Here is a 17,731-nt window from a genome sequence, read left to right as displayed (position 1 = left end):
ATTAGAGTGAAAAAAAGCGGATAAAGCTAAACAAAAGATGATAGAATCTTGATTGAGAAATTATGTCATATTAACATGTTATATACATAATATATATATATATATATCGATATAAAATACTCCCTCCGTCCACAATTAATTGTCATGGTTTCCTTTTTTAGAGTCAAACAATAAGAACTTTGACCAACATTTTACGATGTATATTTTCATCATATTGATATGCAAAAAATTGCAACTTATAGTACTTTTCGTATAGCTTTTGAATATCTATTTTTTTTTTAAAAAATATCGAATTAACGTAATCTAATTTAACTTTAAAAATTAGTCAAATTGACTTTCGAAAAGCGCAACATGACAAATAAAAGTGGACAGAGGGAGTATGAATTGTAGATGCAAAAGACAAAAGTTTATATAATGAAAATATCAAAAGTTTTCTTTAAGCAACAAAATAATCCATGGAAGATCATGTTGCCCTTGATACAAAAAGTGTGCTTTATAATATAATCTTATTCTTGAAGGGTACATATCTTGATGGATAAATAATTAATTGAAAAATTATATAAGCAACAATAAGTGCATCTATATATTTGTAAATTATTGAAACTTCTACTTTTTCAAATTTTACTCTTTCGAACTCTTGATGAATCTCCCACCGTCATTAAACTTTCTTCTTCATTTTGATGACTTGTAGCGAATAATTTTTGAATCTCTTTTGACGAATCTTACACCGCCTTCAAACTTTCTTCTTCATCTTGATAAACTTTTGCTTGGCAATTGTAACACAAGAAGAAATTCTAAAAAATATATCTATAATCTTTATAAAACCTGAAAAACAAAAAAAATATATTAACAATATGAAGTTGGAGAAAATAGAAATGGACATGCAACAACACCATAGATGATTGTTATTTATAGATGAGAATTAAGTAGAAGGAAGTTGAGGAGACATATTATTTAATTAGAGAATTCAAATAGGTAGAGGTTTTTTTGTAACTTTCGTGTGATATAATTATATGTAATGAATATGATTGATTTTTTAAATTTTTTAATGAAAAAAATGAATGGAAAAACTCAAAAATGGAAGAAAAAAGATAAATAGCTTTCTATGTCATTGAGAGGTGCCACATCACCTTGTTTATAGAGACCTTTATTATATATATAGATTTTTGTAATTAATTAAGTAATACAACCTTTTATATAAATTAAATAATAAAGATAAAATATTTAAAAAAATAATCGTAATTGTAATTAGAAGAAGGACAAAAAATTAATTTTTTTTTATTAATAATAGAAATTAGAGAGGTATGAATTATGAATAATTACTCCTTGTAAGTTGGCATGTGAAGAGTCTTTGTTGTAAATGTTTTTCCATTAATATAATATTTATTGTAATAAATTAAATAATTGACTTTTACAGTAAAATAATTAATTTAAATAAAAAGAAAGGCCAAAAAAATGAGAAAAAAGATAAATACATATGGAGATCATAGAGAGGTGCCACATCACCTTGTCTATGTTTCTCCTTTATATTATATTAAGATTTGTTCTTGCTTAGATGGATCAAATTTATTACTATTTCAATTAGGCTTTAAAAATTACTGTTACTTTCTTGATAGATCTTTCCATTTGTTCCCCTAAATGCTAAATTATTTTTTCCTAGAGTTTGATAACGTCAATAATTCTTGACAATACATTTTCCCATTGCACTTTATCTCTATCAATTTGTTCTTGCACAACTTTATCAATTGTTTTTTAATGCAATCTCATTTATAAATCAATACACGAGCTCATATTTTTAATAATATGTTCATTCTTTACTTCATGGACTTTGAGCTAACACTAAGATTTCTCCACTCATTACTACCTTCACTAGCTAGTTTACTATTACAAATAATAAAAGTTGTGCTAAATAATTTACAACAAAAACAAAAAATTTATCCAAATCTTTAGAGTATATTAATCATTTTCTTTCATGCATGCTTTTCCCCGTTTACGAATTTTTGAATATAGTGTGTTGTAGAAAAATGTCTTACATATTTATCTTGTGGAAAATTTATATCAGTCATTCTAAATGGTCCCTTTTCGACTATTAGATCTCTCAATTTTGTATCTACATTAGTCCATTGACTTTGATCATATATATTTTTAGGGATGCAACTATTCTAATTATTTAGGAGTTATTGATATCGGGAACAATGTCACATTTTCACCAACTTCTTCTAGAGTTTCTTCTTGGATATTATTATCATCTAACTCAATTCTATTGGTGACTTGTTCATTTGAAGAACATCCTCCAACATTTTTTGATTCAAATTTTTTTATTATTTGTTAAAAATCTATCAAGGGCTCTTTTTTAAGATTTATTTAATTTTTCAAGTTCTCTCTTTTTGCAAAATCGAAATCAGGTTTTCTAGTTGACATATTAAAATTTAATAAATTTCAATAATAATTAAAACAATCTACATATACTTATGAACTAAGAATATCAACAATAACAATTTTTCAAGAAAAACTATAAAACCTCTTACACATTTTCTTTCAATATTAATTTTTTTTAGTAATATGTATAAGTACTTTTAAAAAATATAAAATTGGGGCCCCAAAAAATATGGGGCCCCAAGCGATGGCTTTAGTGGCCTAGTGGTTAAGACAACCCTGCCAACTACAAATACAGTAAAGATACGTAGATAACCCAAGTAAAAGAAACAAATGCCGTAACAAATTTGAAGCATAAGATAGATTCTCAATCTAGTGTAGCTAGCTAGTTTAAAAAGCAAAATGTTTCAAAAGAAAAAAAAAAGTTACTATCAAATCAACTACGACTTGTAACTAAAATTTATTTTGCACCGTTGATAACGGTATATATAAGTTAAATCGATCTTTCAGCTTGAGCCTTATGTGGATTTAATTTGAGTAAATAATTAATATTGTCCATATCAAAGCCGTATAATCCGAAATTTACGATTCAAGTAGGACATATGGGGTTCTTGCTTTGAGTTAGTTATGTCATATGTGTTTGTCTACTAGATTCCACTATCATCAAAAAGTAAAAAAAAAAAGAAAAAACTGATGATAATATATCATGTAACATCAAAACAACACAAAAAAAAAAAACAAGAAAGTTACCAAATTAAATTCACCACCTTTGGTTGAAGGAGATTAAATCCAAGTTGGCTAACACAAAGAAAAAGCAAGTATAGGTGAGATTTGATAGACGTATGACGTGGAAAAAGGAATTGTTCCATTAATATACCAGTGGAAAACCTATATACGCAGCAAAAAAATGAGGCCGGAGCAGGGCGTAATGTCATGATCCGTCACTTTGTCGTTCTATTTAGATACTCCCTCCGTCCACAATTAATTGTCATGGTTTTCTTTTTTAGAGTCAAGCAATAAGAACTTTGACCAACATTTTACGATGTATATTTTCATCATATTGATATGCAAAAATTGCAACTTATAGTACTTTTCGTATAGTTTTTGAATATCTAATTTTTTTTAAAAAAAATATCGAATTAACGTAATCTAATTTAACTTTAAAAATTAGTCAAATTGACTTTCGAAAAGCGCAACATGACAAATAAAAGTGGACAGAGGGAGTATAAAATTAAAGCATAATTGAGCTAGCATGAGGAGAGAAGTTTAAGTCCCACTTTGAGTTGTGAGTTTCTAGAATTCAATAATTTTAGTTCTATACTTTTGGTAATTTCCTTAGGGAAGTGCTAAATGGCTAGAAAATTTGGCCAGAATTTGACTAGAAAATTAAAAAAACTATAAAATAAAAATAAAAATTTAAAGGTATTAAAGTTAAAAGGGTAAAAATATTTTAAAAGGTAAAATAACATAGATAAAATATCATTTTGACCAAATTTTCTGGCCACAAAGATTTTTCCATCTCCTTTTTCTTTACCTGAATTATTGTATCACACGTTCACCTACACCTTTAACCTAGTTAGTCAACTATAATTCTTTTTCCATTTTTATCTGAATTATCACGATCTACTGAATTATATGTATTTTAATATATAAATTATGATAATTCAAATAGGAAAATGAAATAACTAATAGTTAGAGTGTGAAACTCACAAAAAAGATAATACTCTCATCATCTCAATTTTTGTGAAACCTTTCGAATCACAAGATTTAAATAAGTCTTTCTTTAACCACAACTTTTTAATATATTTTTTAAATATCTTAAATTATCAATTCTTGTGACTTATAATACTTTTTACTTAGTTTTCAAATATATAAATTTTATTTCAAAATTAAGCCATTCAACTCTCGACATCTGAATAATGCCACATAAATGCAACAGAGGAAAACGTTCAAATATATTTTTGATCATTATCTTTTAATTATTTCTTTTACTAAATATGTATATTAAATTTATAACAATTTAATTGAAAACATTATCCTATAATATAAACCTCATAAAATTTAAATTTTGAATCCGCTTTTACAAATACATATAAGATACATATAGAGAGTGAGTGATATCAAGTCATAGAAAGAACATAGAAACATGCTCACGTGAAAACTGTATAGAAAGAAGGCCCCTCCACTAACTAATAATAGTAGTTTTAACATATGATGGCAACAAACTCAGCTTCAATTGCCATCTTCTGACTTTTATAACCCCAGCACCAATTTGAAGAAAAATTAAAGGTACCAAATTACCAATAGATGTTTTTCTATAAATAGTGAGGTAAGTAGCCAGAGTGATACTTATAACTTATTAAGAGAGAAGAAATATAATGGAGAATAATAATAATAATAATAATTCTCATGATCAATATGGTAGAAAAGTGATGAAGGATGTCTCTCTTCAGGAGCTTAGAGAGAGGCTTGTTGAATTTTCTAGAGTTAGAGGTTGGGATCAGTATCACAGTCCTAGAAACCTTCTCCTAGCTTTGGTAAGCCACCTTATTTATCGTTCAAAACGAGTGTGATCTTATTATAAATACATATTTTTTTTAAATTCTTTTGCCTATATACATAAACATCTGTTGCATGTTTCTTTTTAGTCTGTTTCAAAAAATGTCTTTTTGATTTTTTTGTAATTCATTAATTTCAACTTTTCACGTGACATGCTTAAAACCACAAGATTAAAGGATATTTTGGTATGTTCTACGTATTTTTAGTTTAAGACCAAAAGAATCAAAAGTTTTTTATATTTTCTTAAATTTCGTATCAAGTTAAAACTAGACAAATAAATTGAAACAGAGAAAGTATATTTGTTGACATTTTTAGTGATTTTTCACATATATATATTTATGTTCATCGTCTAAATACTATGTTTGATTGACCGCGTAAATATAATATGGCTTAATCTGCTTTAGTTTACGTATATATAGTTTGAGCAAAAAACATTATTTGAACCCACAAAATTCACTCTAGATTGAAAAATAGAGTACATATATATGTACTTGTTGAAGTAAAACAATGTAAGCATATTCTTTCGTAACATGTGGTATGATATTATTCGTTTTAGGCCAAACATTTAAGATATTGTCTGTTTTAGACCAAATAGAATATAAACAATATGTGATTTTGTTCGCACACCCATCAACAGTATACCTTAGTCATTTGTTTTCTTAAAAAAATTGTTGAACAGGTTGGAGAAGTGGGAGAGCTATCAGAGATATTTCAGTGGAAGGGTGAAGTTGCAAGGGGTTTACCTAACTGGACATCAGATGATAAGGAGCATTTGGAAGAAGAACTTTCTGATGTTTTACTCTATTTGGTTCAGCTAGCTGATGTTTGTGGACTTGATTTAGGTCAAGCAGCACTTACTAAGATTGTCAAAAATGCTCAAAAATACCCTGTTACTAAACCTACTTAATTATCACAAATTAAGCTAGCTAGTGTTATCTTCTTGTCAGGGTGTGTCCTTTTTTTGAACTTTTAAGTTATATATGTTTAAGCAGTTGATTATGTAAGAAATATTTTATACCATTAGCCATTAGGTCCCCCTAAAATATAGCTACATGTATGTCTGATCTAGAAAGTAAGACATGTTATCTATGGTAATGTATGAGAGTTTTGTGGTAGCCATCGAGTTCAACTTGTTTGTTCTATCTTTTTTAAAAAAGAATGTTTTTTTTCTTTTTTGATAATTTTTTAATTTCAATTTTCCACATGATCAATTTAAAATCACAAAATTAAAGCATATTTTGATATATTTAACATATCTTTAATTTATGATCATAAAATTAAAAAATTATTATTCTCAAGCTCTATGTCAAGTTAAAATAAAATAAACAAATTAAAACGTACATATTCCATATAATTTCTTGGTTACATAAGAATTTTCACTCATATATATGGGGATAAATTTGGAAGAAGATGATTACAATATATATTCTTAAATAGGTAAGACATCTTTTTATATTGAACCTAAATAAAAAGATAACAAAATGATCTTTCCATTTCGATTTGTTTGATCTATTTCTTTTTAGTCCGTTTTAAAAAGATGATCACTTCACATGACGTGTTTAAGACCACAAGAATAATTATTACTGTTCCGAGATAATTATTCTGGATATATGGAATAACTTATCATATCGGATAAATAATTCAAGAACTATCTAATAACTCCAACAGTCCAACCAAACACAAAATAAAATAATTATGCATTTTATCTCGAAACTATTATTCATTATATCTCACACCAAACAACTCCTAAAAGACATTTTAATATATTTGACATATTTTTTTTATTTTAAATCACAAAATTTAATTTTTTTCTTAATTCTTTAAATTTCATACCAAGTCGGTCATTCAAGAAATATCACTTGTTATAAAATTGGACATATTACATATTAAAAAGTATAAATTTTAGGAATCACACAGTTTTAATATGAAATTACAATCTATCCCTATTTAGTTTGTAATTACATTAATCCCTAAAAAAGTAAAACAAACCGGATACATAATATGTATCTCGGATACATTATAAAATAAACCGGATACATAATATGTAGCTCGGATACATTAAAAACTGGCTTGGATACACTAAAAACTAGCTCAGATACATTAAAAACTAGCTCAGATACATTATAAAATAATTTAGAATTAAGAGAGAAATAAGGGATTTTAGAGGTTTTTAGAAATAGAAGGGAATATTAGAAATAAGAGAAACATAAGACGTGTATTTCAGTAATTTTTCCAAAAAAGAATAACTTACATAAATCCACTAGTTTAGGTGGAGCTAATTACTTAGATACACTCTAGTTTGCAATATTACACATCTTACCAGATTTGGTGCCTTCAGATACATGTATCTCGAATATATGAGATAAAATTTAGGTGTAATTTAGTCCAGATATATTGTATTCAAGTGGATTCACATATCTGGAATACATAGCAAATCTAGCTCGCCTCTCTTCCATCTCTCTCTCCACTTCCCATGTACATACAGATACATGTATCTAGTGTGATTCACATGCATCTGTGATACATACGAATCTCACTCGCCTCTCTCTCTATTTTTGTGTATCTGGTAGCAAAAATGCATGTATCTTAGTGTAGGATACGTAGAAAGCTCTTAATTAGTGGTAAGATACGTGATATTTTAAAAGTATAAGTAATTATAATATATATTGTAGTAAAGTATGTCTAATTACGTAGTTTTTCAACAACAAAAAAAAGCCACTAAGAAAAATAATGAAACATTTTCACATTTATTAGGATTGACTATCTGATCCTGAAAGCATCAAAGCCCAATCCATTTCTCCTCTCTATTGGACGTAAGCCCACTGAAATATTCTTACCCAGCCCAATCAGCTTTTCTCCTCTGTGTGGACTGTCAAGCACTTCTAAATTATACCCAAGGAATTGGATGATTTTGAACTTTTGACTCCAACTTGATTCATGAGCATGTAACTTGTTAATTTTTTAAAAAAAAATATTTCCATGATCTAAACAAGGTTAAAATCTCAAACCTCTGAAGTCATTTTTGTAAATCGACATAAGTCTCGTAGGCCACACTCTCAAGATATAAACTAACAAGGAATATGTCCTCCCAAGATAGAATGATCTCAATCACCATTGTATTGATACTCAAAACTCTGATGTCAGCGAGCCACTCAACGTCAGTAAAGAACATGAATAAAATTTGTGCAGAAGAAGAAGAGGAAACCAGAATTTTTCGTAAGTAAAAAGTATGAAGAATCACTAGTATATATTTATAGCCACGAAGCACTGGTTTCGAAAGGTTGCAACCTTTCAGAAACCACACGACCATTCATGAAAGTTTGCAACCTTTCAAACGGTCATGGTTGTTCTTGAAAAGTTACAACCTTTCAGAATAGTCATCTCCAACGACGGGAAATTCAAATTAAAACGGGAAAGTGTTTTAAATAAAACAGGTCGCGCGGATCCGAGTCGGGTCAAAACGTTTCGGTTAATTAACCAAATAATTGAAATGTTTTGGCCTTTTAATTTAATTTAATTAAATAAATAATTAACTAAGTAATTAAAACAAACTTTGTCCAAAAAGAATCTCTCGATCGATCATTTTCCAAAGCCAAAGCCGAGTTGAGCGAGCGACGACGACGCGAGGAGAGTCCCTCTTTCCAACCCTTTTAACAACTAATAGAAGTGTTTCTCTATTTCAACACTTCTATTTTTCTTTCCACCACCAATGAGGGAGAAATGTATTTTTACTAAGACATAAGAGAACTTTTCAAGTTTTTCTCTTTCCATCTTCCCTCCATTTCCCATTAACTCTTGCTATATACCCAACACTTATCATAACATAAGCTTGATTTATGAATGAAGTTGCACTTTTTAATATGATTTTCCTATGAGCTTGGTCATATGAGTCATCTAATCCACTCAGAATTGCATCAACCTCAACTTTAACTGATACATATGATCTATATAATCATTCAACTTAAGACATTCACAACTTGACGAGGGTACTACAACATCATATTTGTCACGCCCCGAGGCTATCCCCTTGACGTAACACGGGATCTAGGATCACAAGTGACCCCAAGTTAATCTTGTGTCTGGCATATCATAAGCATACTATAAAAGTTATTGAATAAAACATGTACTATGCGGAAGCTAAAAAAATGGATAACTTAAAGTGGGGAAAAACTCAACCAATCTGAATATGTAAAACATACTAAGAGTTTAGTAATAACTGAAACAATCACTTAACAACTCAAGCTAAATCTACTACTATGTAAGTTGAGTTGCTGGGACATGCCCCAAGCTAACTCTAACAAAACTGAAAACTAAAAGTAAAGACTAAAATGAAGCATATCTATTGTCCTCGGATTATGAGGACTCACAACTGAAGCTACTGAATACGGACTGAGAATCGATCTAAGGGTGATCTGGAAGCTGAGTATCTTAACCTACATCATGAAAGGATGTAGCGCAGAGTATGTGTTAGTACTTGGAATGTACTGAGCATGCATGATGTAGATATTAAGTTGAACAAACCATAAGTGAGCAATGCAATAATCTGAACAGAATATAAATATTGAAATATAACTGAAAAATTGAGCTAAATGCAATGACCAAGTGCTAATCATGAAGATAACATATTGAACTATAAACTGATATAAATGCTGAAAACATGGTAAATGCATTAAGAGTCTGACTGTGTGAGCTACTATTAACCTGCATAAATCACGTGAGTTAAACATGGAGTGCGATGTATAAGCCCCATCGAGAGGACCCAATATACCTTGCCAGGGGTATAAAGACATGATTGTTCAATGTATACGCCTCATCGAGAGCAGTGGCGGACCCAGGATTTTCGTAAAAAATAAAAGTATAAACGTGTAAATAAGCCAACAAAATAAAATTTCAAGGAAGTAGTAGTATATAGTTTATAGATACAAAAAGTTAGTTTCGTTACAAGAAATCTGAAACTAACATGAGTGATTACAGTGAAACAAAAAGTTAGCCCTTTACAATATGTCAATCTAGAACTAGGATGCTAAGTAAAGCAAAAAATGGAGCTAACTAGAACAAAAAAAATTAGCACTTCGTAATGTCTCACTCTAGGACTAGAGTGCTAACTACAAACTCCAAAAAGAGGTCAGTGCTAATACTTCTCAAGCACGTTTACAATACTATTCGACGAGGTTTCATTGCTTGAAAAGACAAAATAATAGCATCTGTTGAAACATCCTGAAACACATCCTTCTCCATAAAAGGAACCATGCAACCGCTCAAGAAGTCATCATTCATTCGACTTCGCAACTCATTCTTAATAAATTTCATTCCTGAAAAAGCTCTTTCAACGGATGCAGTGGCAACTGGTAGAAGCAAAACGAATTTCACCAAATGAAATACAAGAGGATAACATGAATGTTTTTTTGTCTGAACCAATCTTTTTGAAAGATCACAGAGCCCATGTAAATTAGAGAACCTTTTATCGATATCACGGACATCAATAATGTAATTTGCTAGTTGATCTCAAGTGCACACATGCTAAGTTCATCAAAGTTATCAGGATATAATTCAACCATTCTCATTATTTTCTGGATATCAAAACTTGAAAATGAGTCTACCGGATTCAAACAAGCAGCTCCATAAAGCAACTCGGTTGTTACCTCATCAAAACGATCATTGAGTTCTTGCAATTGCTAATCAATTATTTTACAAAAAACTTCAACATGATAATGATGAAAAACAGTATAATCAGCAGATTTACGCCGTGATCTTCCAGAATTAACATACGGCTCATCAAAATTAGGCACCACAATATTATACTTGATACAAAATGCAGAAACCTCAACAACAAATAAATCCTATCTTTCATTTTCCCTCAACTCTTGTAGCCTTCTCTTGGCCACTTTAACAAGTAGCATGACATTTGCAATGTCTTGCTCCTTTTTTTGTAAACATGTACTAAGATCATTAGTAATTCCTAAAACTTCTTTCATCAAATGCAACATGAATGCAACCTCATAAGTTTGAGCAATTCTGATATATCTTGTTGCCCTGGATCTTTCATCCATAGAATGTGCAATTTCAACAATATTATCAAAAATGTCCATAATTGTACCAAACTTGAGAATAAAACAATTAAAAGATTTGAAGTGAGATCCCAACGAGTATCGCAAGCTCTAGAAATATCAACTTCTTGATGCAAGCCTCTACCCGTTTTAAGCTCACCCATATCAAAAGCTTCTTGATTTTTTTTTTTTGAGATTCTCGATAATCATCCATACGTTTATAAGAAGCCGCCAAAACATTAAAAATATTTGAAACCAAATGAACAAATTCTCCAACTTGAAGACATCTCTTAGAAACACCAACAAGAGTTAATTGAAGTTGATGAGCAAAACAATGTATGGAATAAGCCGATCTACTTTCTTTCTTAATCAACATCTTAAAGCCATTGATATCACCTTGCATATTACTTGCTCCATCATAGCATGGTCCACGCACATAAGATAGACTCAAGGAATGTTGAGAAAGTAAATTGACAATTGCTTCTTTTAGAGATAAAGCACTAGTATTTTTAACATGAACAATGTCAAGAAGTCTCTCCATCACAAATCCTCTTCTATCAACATATCGTAAAACAACCGCCATTTGCTCCTTGCGTGAAACATCAAAAGATTCATCAACCAATAAGGAAAAATAATCACCATTTAGTTCCTTTATGATGCCCTTAATTGTTTCAATCTTGCAAGCAATTACAATATCTTTTTGAATTTTTGGACAAGTCATTTGGTCATTTTGAAGAGCATTTTCCAATACAAACTTACGAACTTCATCACACTTTTGGGCATAAAATGAAAGAATCGCAAGAAAATTACCTCTGTTAAGTGATAATTTAGATTCATAATGACCTCGAAATGCCAAGCCTTGTTTCACAAGAAGTCTTACTACATCAATTGAAGCTGCTAAGCGGATCTGATACCCGTGCTTATCTTGATTAAATTGTTTCTCAAATGAAGCATGTATGGATTGTTGTTGTCGCATTAGATCTTCACATTTTATTTTTGACTGATTGCGAATGCTAGTATGCCCACCAACATGTGTTTGCAAACTAGCTTTTTTATGCCAACTTCTAAACCCCACACTCAAAAATGTTTCACCTCCGCCTTGAAGATTGTTATTTTGCTTGAATAAATAACAGTACAAACAAAAGGCTGCATCTTTACTTATACTATACTCTAACCAATCAGGAAATTCATCAAACCATTTATGATAAAAACGACGCACATCTCCAAAAATGTTTGTTTGTGGAAACTCTCTTAATAGAGGTTGACAAGGTTTTTTTGGAGATAAGCTCTTCTAATAGAGTCACGGTGATTTGGATGAAATTCCAAGATTTGAGTTCTTCACCTGGATCAGCCTTTAAAGAACTTAAATCAAATTCTTGAGAAGAGTGTGATGGTACTTCTAAATAGTTAGCATTTTCTTCCCGGTTAGGTTGATTCTGAGTAATAGAACTTGAATTTGATACTTTAAAAAAGTACTTCTCCATTGACTATGAATCTATACAAAATAGTTAATTGTTAAATGCATTAAAGATAACTTTTTACAAATTACATTAGATATTACCATCAAAATTAAAATGGTTCATCAATCTAGTTACGACTATCAAAGAAAGAATAGAAAAAACAATCAAAAAAATTTCACAATTTAAAATGAAGATAATCAATATTCAATCAAGAAAGATGAACTTTTCAAGAAAATTGAGAGAAAAGCTTACCTTGGAGAAAAGACAAACAATCAGCCCTTTTAATTTTTGCTTTGAGCCTCCACTTCAGATAATCAGAGATACTACAAGTCTACAACCTTAAAAAATAAAGACCCATTTAATTTTTTGAAAATTGAAAGAAAAGAAGAAGAAGAGAAAAAAACTTTTACCTTTTAAGCAATAAGCATGAGTTTTGATTTTTCATTTCGAATTGAATGTGAGATTCAAGCATGAAGTATCAAGTATGAAACAATCAACAATAGAATATTATGGGAGATGATTTTAATATATGAGTTTTGAGTTGGGGAAGAACAATAGGGATTTGAAAAGTGAAAAAGTTATTAGCTTTTAAGAATAGGATTATGGGAGTATGGGTGTTGGGACCCTTGAATTTTTTGGGTTTAACACCACATTTTAGCGTTTTATTAAAAAAAACATTAAAATCGGAACTGGAACAAAAAAAAATGAAAGTAAAAAACTAAAAAATAAAACTCTAACCCAGGGATTCGATCCCTGGAAGTCAGGCTTAACTTTGAAGGGAGCTGCCACTGGGCTATCTCCTTCACCTTGTCATTGAGGGGGTTCAAAATATATATATCCACATAAATCCAGAAAATTCACCTTATATATACAGTGTAATTTTTTTTTGAGGGGGTTCGGGTGAACCCCCTGGGCAACACGTGGGTCCGCCCATGATCGAGAGGACCCAATATACCTTGTCAGGGGTATAAAGACATGAATGTGGCGTGATCACTAAAGCTGATGCTCAACATATGTGACTTATAATTCTACGGGGGCACGTAGTTCTGGGACTATGAGGTTACGCTGAACCCTAGTCTAACTCGGTGCTAAGTCTACTCCCAACTGAATATGTATATGACTGAAATGTAACTGAAATACTTAATAGCTCTAAAGTGACATTCGAAATCTGAAGCATGATTATCTGTTTAACTGACCTAGCAAGTGTAATTCATGAACTAAGAGAATTATACTAAATTATCAAGAAATAATTCATTTAGATCAAGGGACATAATCACAATAAATCTTGAAAATTTAGAAACCCTAGGTTTGAACAGTTTATGAGAATCTGAAGAACTGACTGAATTCTAGGGACCTAATGGGTAAAAGGAACCCACTAGTGAAATCCCACATACCTGGTGATGAAATTCACAGAGAAATCCTTTGGATTTCGGGGCTGAACCTTGAAGAACACTGATTCTTGCTCTTGAGAGAAATTAACGCCTCTTTCTCATCTTTTTGTTCTAATTTGGATGATTTTTGGAGAATAAGGGTTCTGGGTATGTCTGACTAGGTTATTAGACTTATTCTAAGTAAAATGATGTAGTTTAGTCATCAAACGACGTAGTTTAAATGCCCCAACGCATAAGAAAAGTCCAAAACGACCCTGACTTAAATGCTGACGAATCCCATCCACGGAGGGAACGACGTTCCGTCATTTGGACTACTGACCGTCGTTCATGTTCTGCCCGATAGGGCTTCACTAAACGAGCATAACTTTTTACTCCGATCTTGGATTTTAGCAAACTCGTTGACGTTGAAAAGATGATTCAATTATCTTTAATTTGATAGGTCATGGGCTATCTAATTCATTATGTGCTAAAAAATATAACCGTTTGAAGTTGACCTAACAACTATTTTCCTCTGAATAATTATTGACCCTCACCTACGGTCTGTAGGTCCAACCACAGACCGTACTGATCGACCGTGGGTGGGATCAGATACTCTCAGAATTTTGACCCCAACGATGGACCTCACCTACGGTCCGTGACCCATGACTATAGGTCTCATGTATGGATCCTGAAATCCCCTAAGTCTAGGATTGAACCACGGGACCCCACTTACGGTCCATGGTTCTACCTACAGTCCATCAGTGGCTTCCGTTGGTTCTAACACCAGATCCTGGAAAGCTGTATTTTTTCTGTTTTCTCGAATTTGAGATGTTACAATACTCATTCTAGAGTTCTTTTCAATATGCTAAAATAAACTGAGACATAATCAATACCTTTTGATAGAGAGAGAGAGAGTCATGATCTCTCTATGTAATTGATAAATCCTAATTCGATCGACCTTGTCCAATTGTTCATTTAAGTTTTCCTATACCTTGTGAGCACTTATAGCATAAACGATCCATCAGAGAAGTTCCTTAGCAATTATGCTCATCAGTCATGAGAGAATAATGGTATTGCACGTCTCTTACTTCTCTAAATATTCTTCTTTGTACAATTCCTTCGAACATGCACCTATCATGAATTCAAAATTCCTTTTTTCCAGAAGTACAATCCTCATAGATTTGCTCCATATTCCAAAATTTATCAGATTCAGCGAGTTTGATAATCACAAAAATTGAAGTATCTGAGGGACCTTTGAAACAAGGATGACTATAATCGATCTTCGTTGTCACCATGTGTGGAATCTCAACAATTTAATGTACGAATAAAAAAATTAAACAAAATTCTAGCACATTCAATGTCGTTGGCTCTGATACCATGTTAGAAAGTGAGTTATGAAGCTAAAACCTCTATTAATGGAGAGTTTGAAACATAGAAAATCATACAAGAACGAAGCAGAAAATAAAATTTATGTATTGAAAATATCTTCAACCGTCACTTTGTCTGTACATCATCTCCTCTATTTACAGAGGCGTGTAATTGATACAAAATATCTAATCCACTAAACTGTCAGTTAACCGTATCCTAGCAAACAACAACCGACAAATCAGTCACAACATTAGTAACTAACTAACCACGTGGATAACTAACTCATCCACCGACTAATCCACATGGGTGAACAATCACATTATATTTCAATAATATACTCCCTATTTTATTATTCGCTCCAGTTTTAATTTGGTTGTCCTATTTTCTTTTTAATCCATTTTAAAAAAGAATGTTTTTTTTCCTTTTTGATAATTATTTAATTTCAACTTTTCACATAACACGTTTTAAACCACAAGATTAAAGACAATTTTGATAGACATATCTAATTTAAAATTACAAAATTCAAAAGTTCTTTATTTTCTTAAACTACGTGTATAAATCAAAATAAGATAAACAAATTGAAACGAATAAATATTTTCTTTGATATAAAGCGAAAACTACTTCCATATCATGTCAATCCTAACGCGTTATGCCTTGCACTTTACCATTAGCACCACCACCAACGTTCCCTTAATTATTTTTTGGTTCCTAATTTCTCATGATAATGTACATGAATAAATTATCATAACGTAATTAAGCCAAATTGATTATCCATATTGGGGATTTATAAGGTAGTTCATTTATATGGTTGCATACAATTTAACGTTTCTCTCTCTATCTCTGAATTTTGAACATGTAATAGTATAATTGTACTATTTTAGTCATTTAAAATATTGGGATAAACCAACATTAAATCCTTCCATTTACAACCACTTTCTTGTCGATGATTAATTATTCGAATCTTGAATAAAAAAATATGTTTTAAGGGGAACTAATTTAACAAGAAAATCAACCAATCATTATGACAACCCAGATAAGAAATAAATATTTATTGCTTCATACATTAAATTTATTATATTTTAAAAATAATATCTTATTATTATTTACTAAAATATTTTTCAAATCAATATCAATCAACTTAAAAATATGTGACAAGTATCGAAAACAACTTTAAACTTGACCCAAATTATTAGTTCCGTCTCCGAACATTTGACAACCTTATAAACACTCATTACTTGACTAATTGAACTTAAATACACCTCCAATCATACAACATTAGTGAAATACACCCTTAAATTCTCGCCGAAGTTTATGGGTGTCTTCAACACTTTTTTGGAATTTTTATTAACACTCTGTTTGAATCATTGTTACTCATTGTTTCATAATGTATTGTATTTTATTGTACTTTATTGTACTGTATTGTATAGTAGATACAATGTTTGGCTAAATTGTATTGTTTAATAACATTTTTATTATTTTGTTTGACTATATCGTACTGTATTGTAATTTATAAATTTATTAAAATATCCTTAATTATTCTAGGGTGTGAGGTTTGACTAAAATTAAATAATATAGGGCAAAGGGTAAAATAGTAATATGAAATATTATGTAGGGATATAATTGAAAAAAGAAATTAAGTAACAATGGAAACACACACAATCGGTTGTTTCATAAAATAGGGGTTTTCATTGTTATATAATAACTAAATTTAACAATACAATATAATACATTTTAAGTAACAATCAAAACAAACACTGTAGGTATGGTAACGATACAATACAATACAATGGGGAACAATGATCCAAACAGAGTGTAAGAGTCCATAATCTTACAAGAATTTGAGACCATTTGCTGTGTCGTGTTGTATATTGGGCTTATATCTATTTAAATTAGTTAAAGAAAATAATATTTTTATGGCAATCAATAATTTAAAAACGAAATTAATAATTTACGTCAAATTTAAAAGTGTTTTCAATATTTTAAAAAAAAATTAAACAGTATTTATGAATGGAAAGAGGACACGGATAGGGGTGAGAATCTAAAAAGTTGATCCATTTTTTCATACAGTTGATCACCAAGAAAAATCCAAGAATAGATATAATTGGGGAAGATAGATCCAATGTCTTGACAAATTCTATGCCTCTCTCTTCCCATGTCAGTTACTAGAGTACTAATTATTCTTCTCTCTCTCTTTCCATCTTCCTTTGTACATACAGAGTGGTCCCAGCAGATCCGAAAGGCTCCATTCTTTCCGCATTTTCCCTAAGACATTGTACCATCTAACAAGCATCTTTTTCTCCACACCATTTTCTGTAAAGTTTCACTTTCTCTCTGAGTTTCTTCTACTCTGATGGGTTTTCTTGGATTCTTTTCGTGCTAGCAAGGAGCTAGAGCTAGAGGTAATCTTGAATGAGAGATATATTTTACTGGGGTTTTTTTTTTCCCAACCTGTTGCATTTTCAAGACTTGGGTGTTTGGTAGTTTCTTGAAAGTCTGCACTTTGATGATAATCTTGGTGGATTTCTCTTGCTGGGGTTTGTTTTTTTCCTAA

The 17,731-nt window shown here is 30.7% G+C and overlaps 2 protein-coding genes across 2 annotated transcripts; one reads left to right on the top strand and one right to left on the bottom strand.

Moving 5' to 3' along the window:
• The first annotated feature begins 4,746 nt into the window (after positions 1 to 4,746).
• Positions 4,747 to 5,845, top strand: LOC125830327 (uncharacterized). The gene is made up of 2 exons (XM_049509524.1): positions 4,747 to 4,913; positions 5,615 to 5,845. Exons 1-2 carry the CDS (start codon positions 4,755 to 4,757, stop codon positions 5,840 to 5,842), a joined length of 387 nt encoding a protein of 128 aa, XP_049365481.1. The 5' UTR covers positions 4,747 to 4,754; the 3' UTR covers positions 5,843 to 5,845.
• A 4,241-nt stretch (positions 5,846 to 10,086) lies between these two features.
• On the bottom strand, positions 10,087 to 12,466 carry LOC125832037 (uncharacterized). Its single transcript, XM_049511169.1, has 4 exons — positions 12,325 to 12,466; positions 11,143 to 12,152; positions 10,453 to 10,610; positions 10,087 to 10,354 (listed from the first exon to the last, which is right to left on the bottom strand). Exons 1-4 carry the CDS (start codon positions 12,464 to 12,466, stop codon positions 10,087 to 10,089), a joined length of 1,578 nt encoding a protein of 525 aa, XP_049367126.1.
• Positions 12,467 to 17,731: the final 5,265 nt, after the last annotated feature.

Source organism: Solanum verrucosum, unplaced genomic scaffold (genome assembly GCF_900185275.1).
Source record: "Solanum verrucosum unplaced genomic scaffold, falcon-dt-bn FXZP01000102.1, whole genome shotgun sequence".
In the NCBI taxonomy this organism is placed as follows: Eukaryota; Viridiplantae; Streptophyta; class Magnoliopsida; order Solanales; family Solanaceae; genus Solanum; species Solanum verrucosum.
The sequence above is the reverse complement of the archived record's forward strand: the minus strand, read 5'-3'. Positions and strand labels throughout refer to the sequence as shown.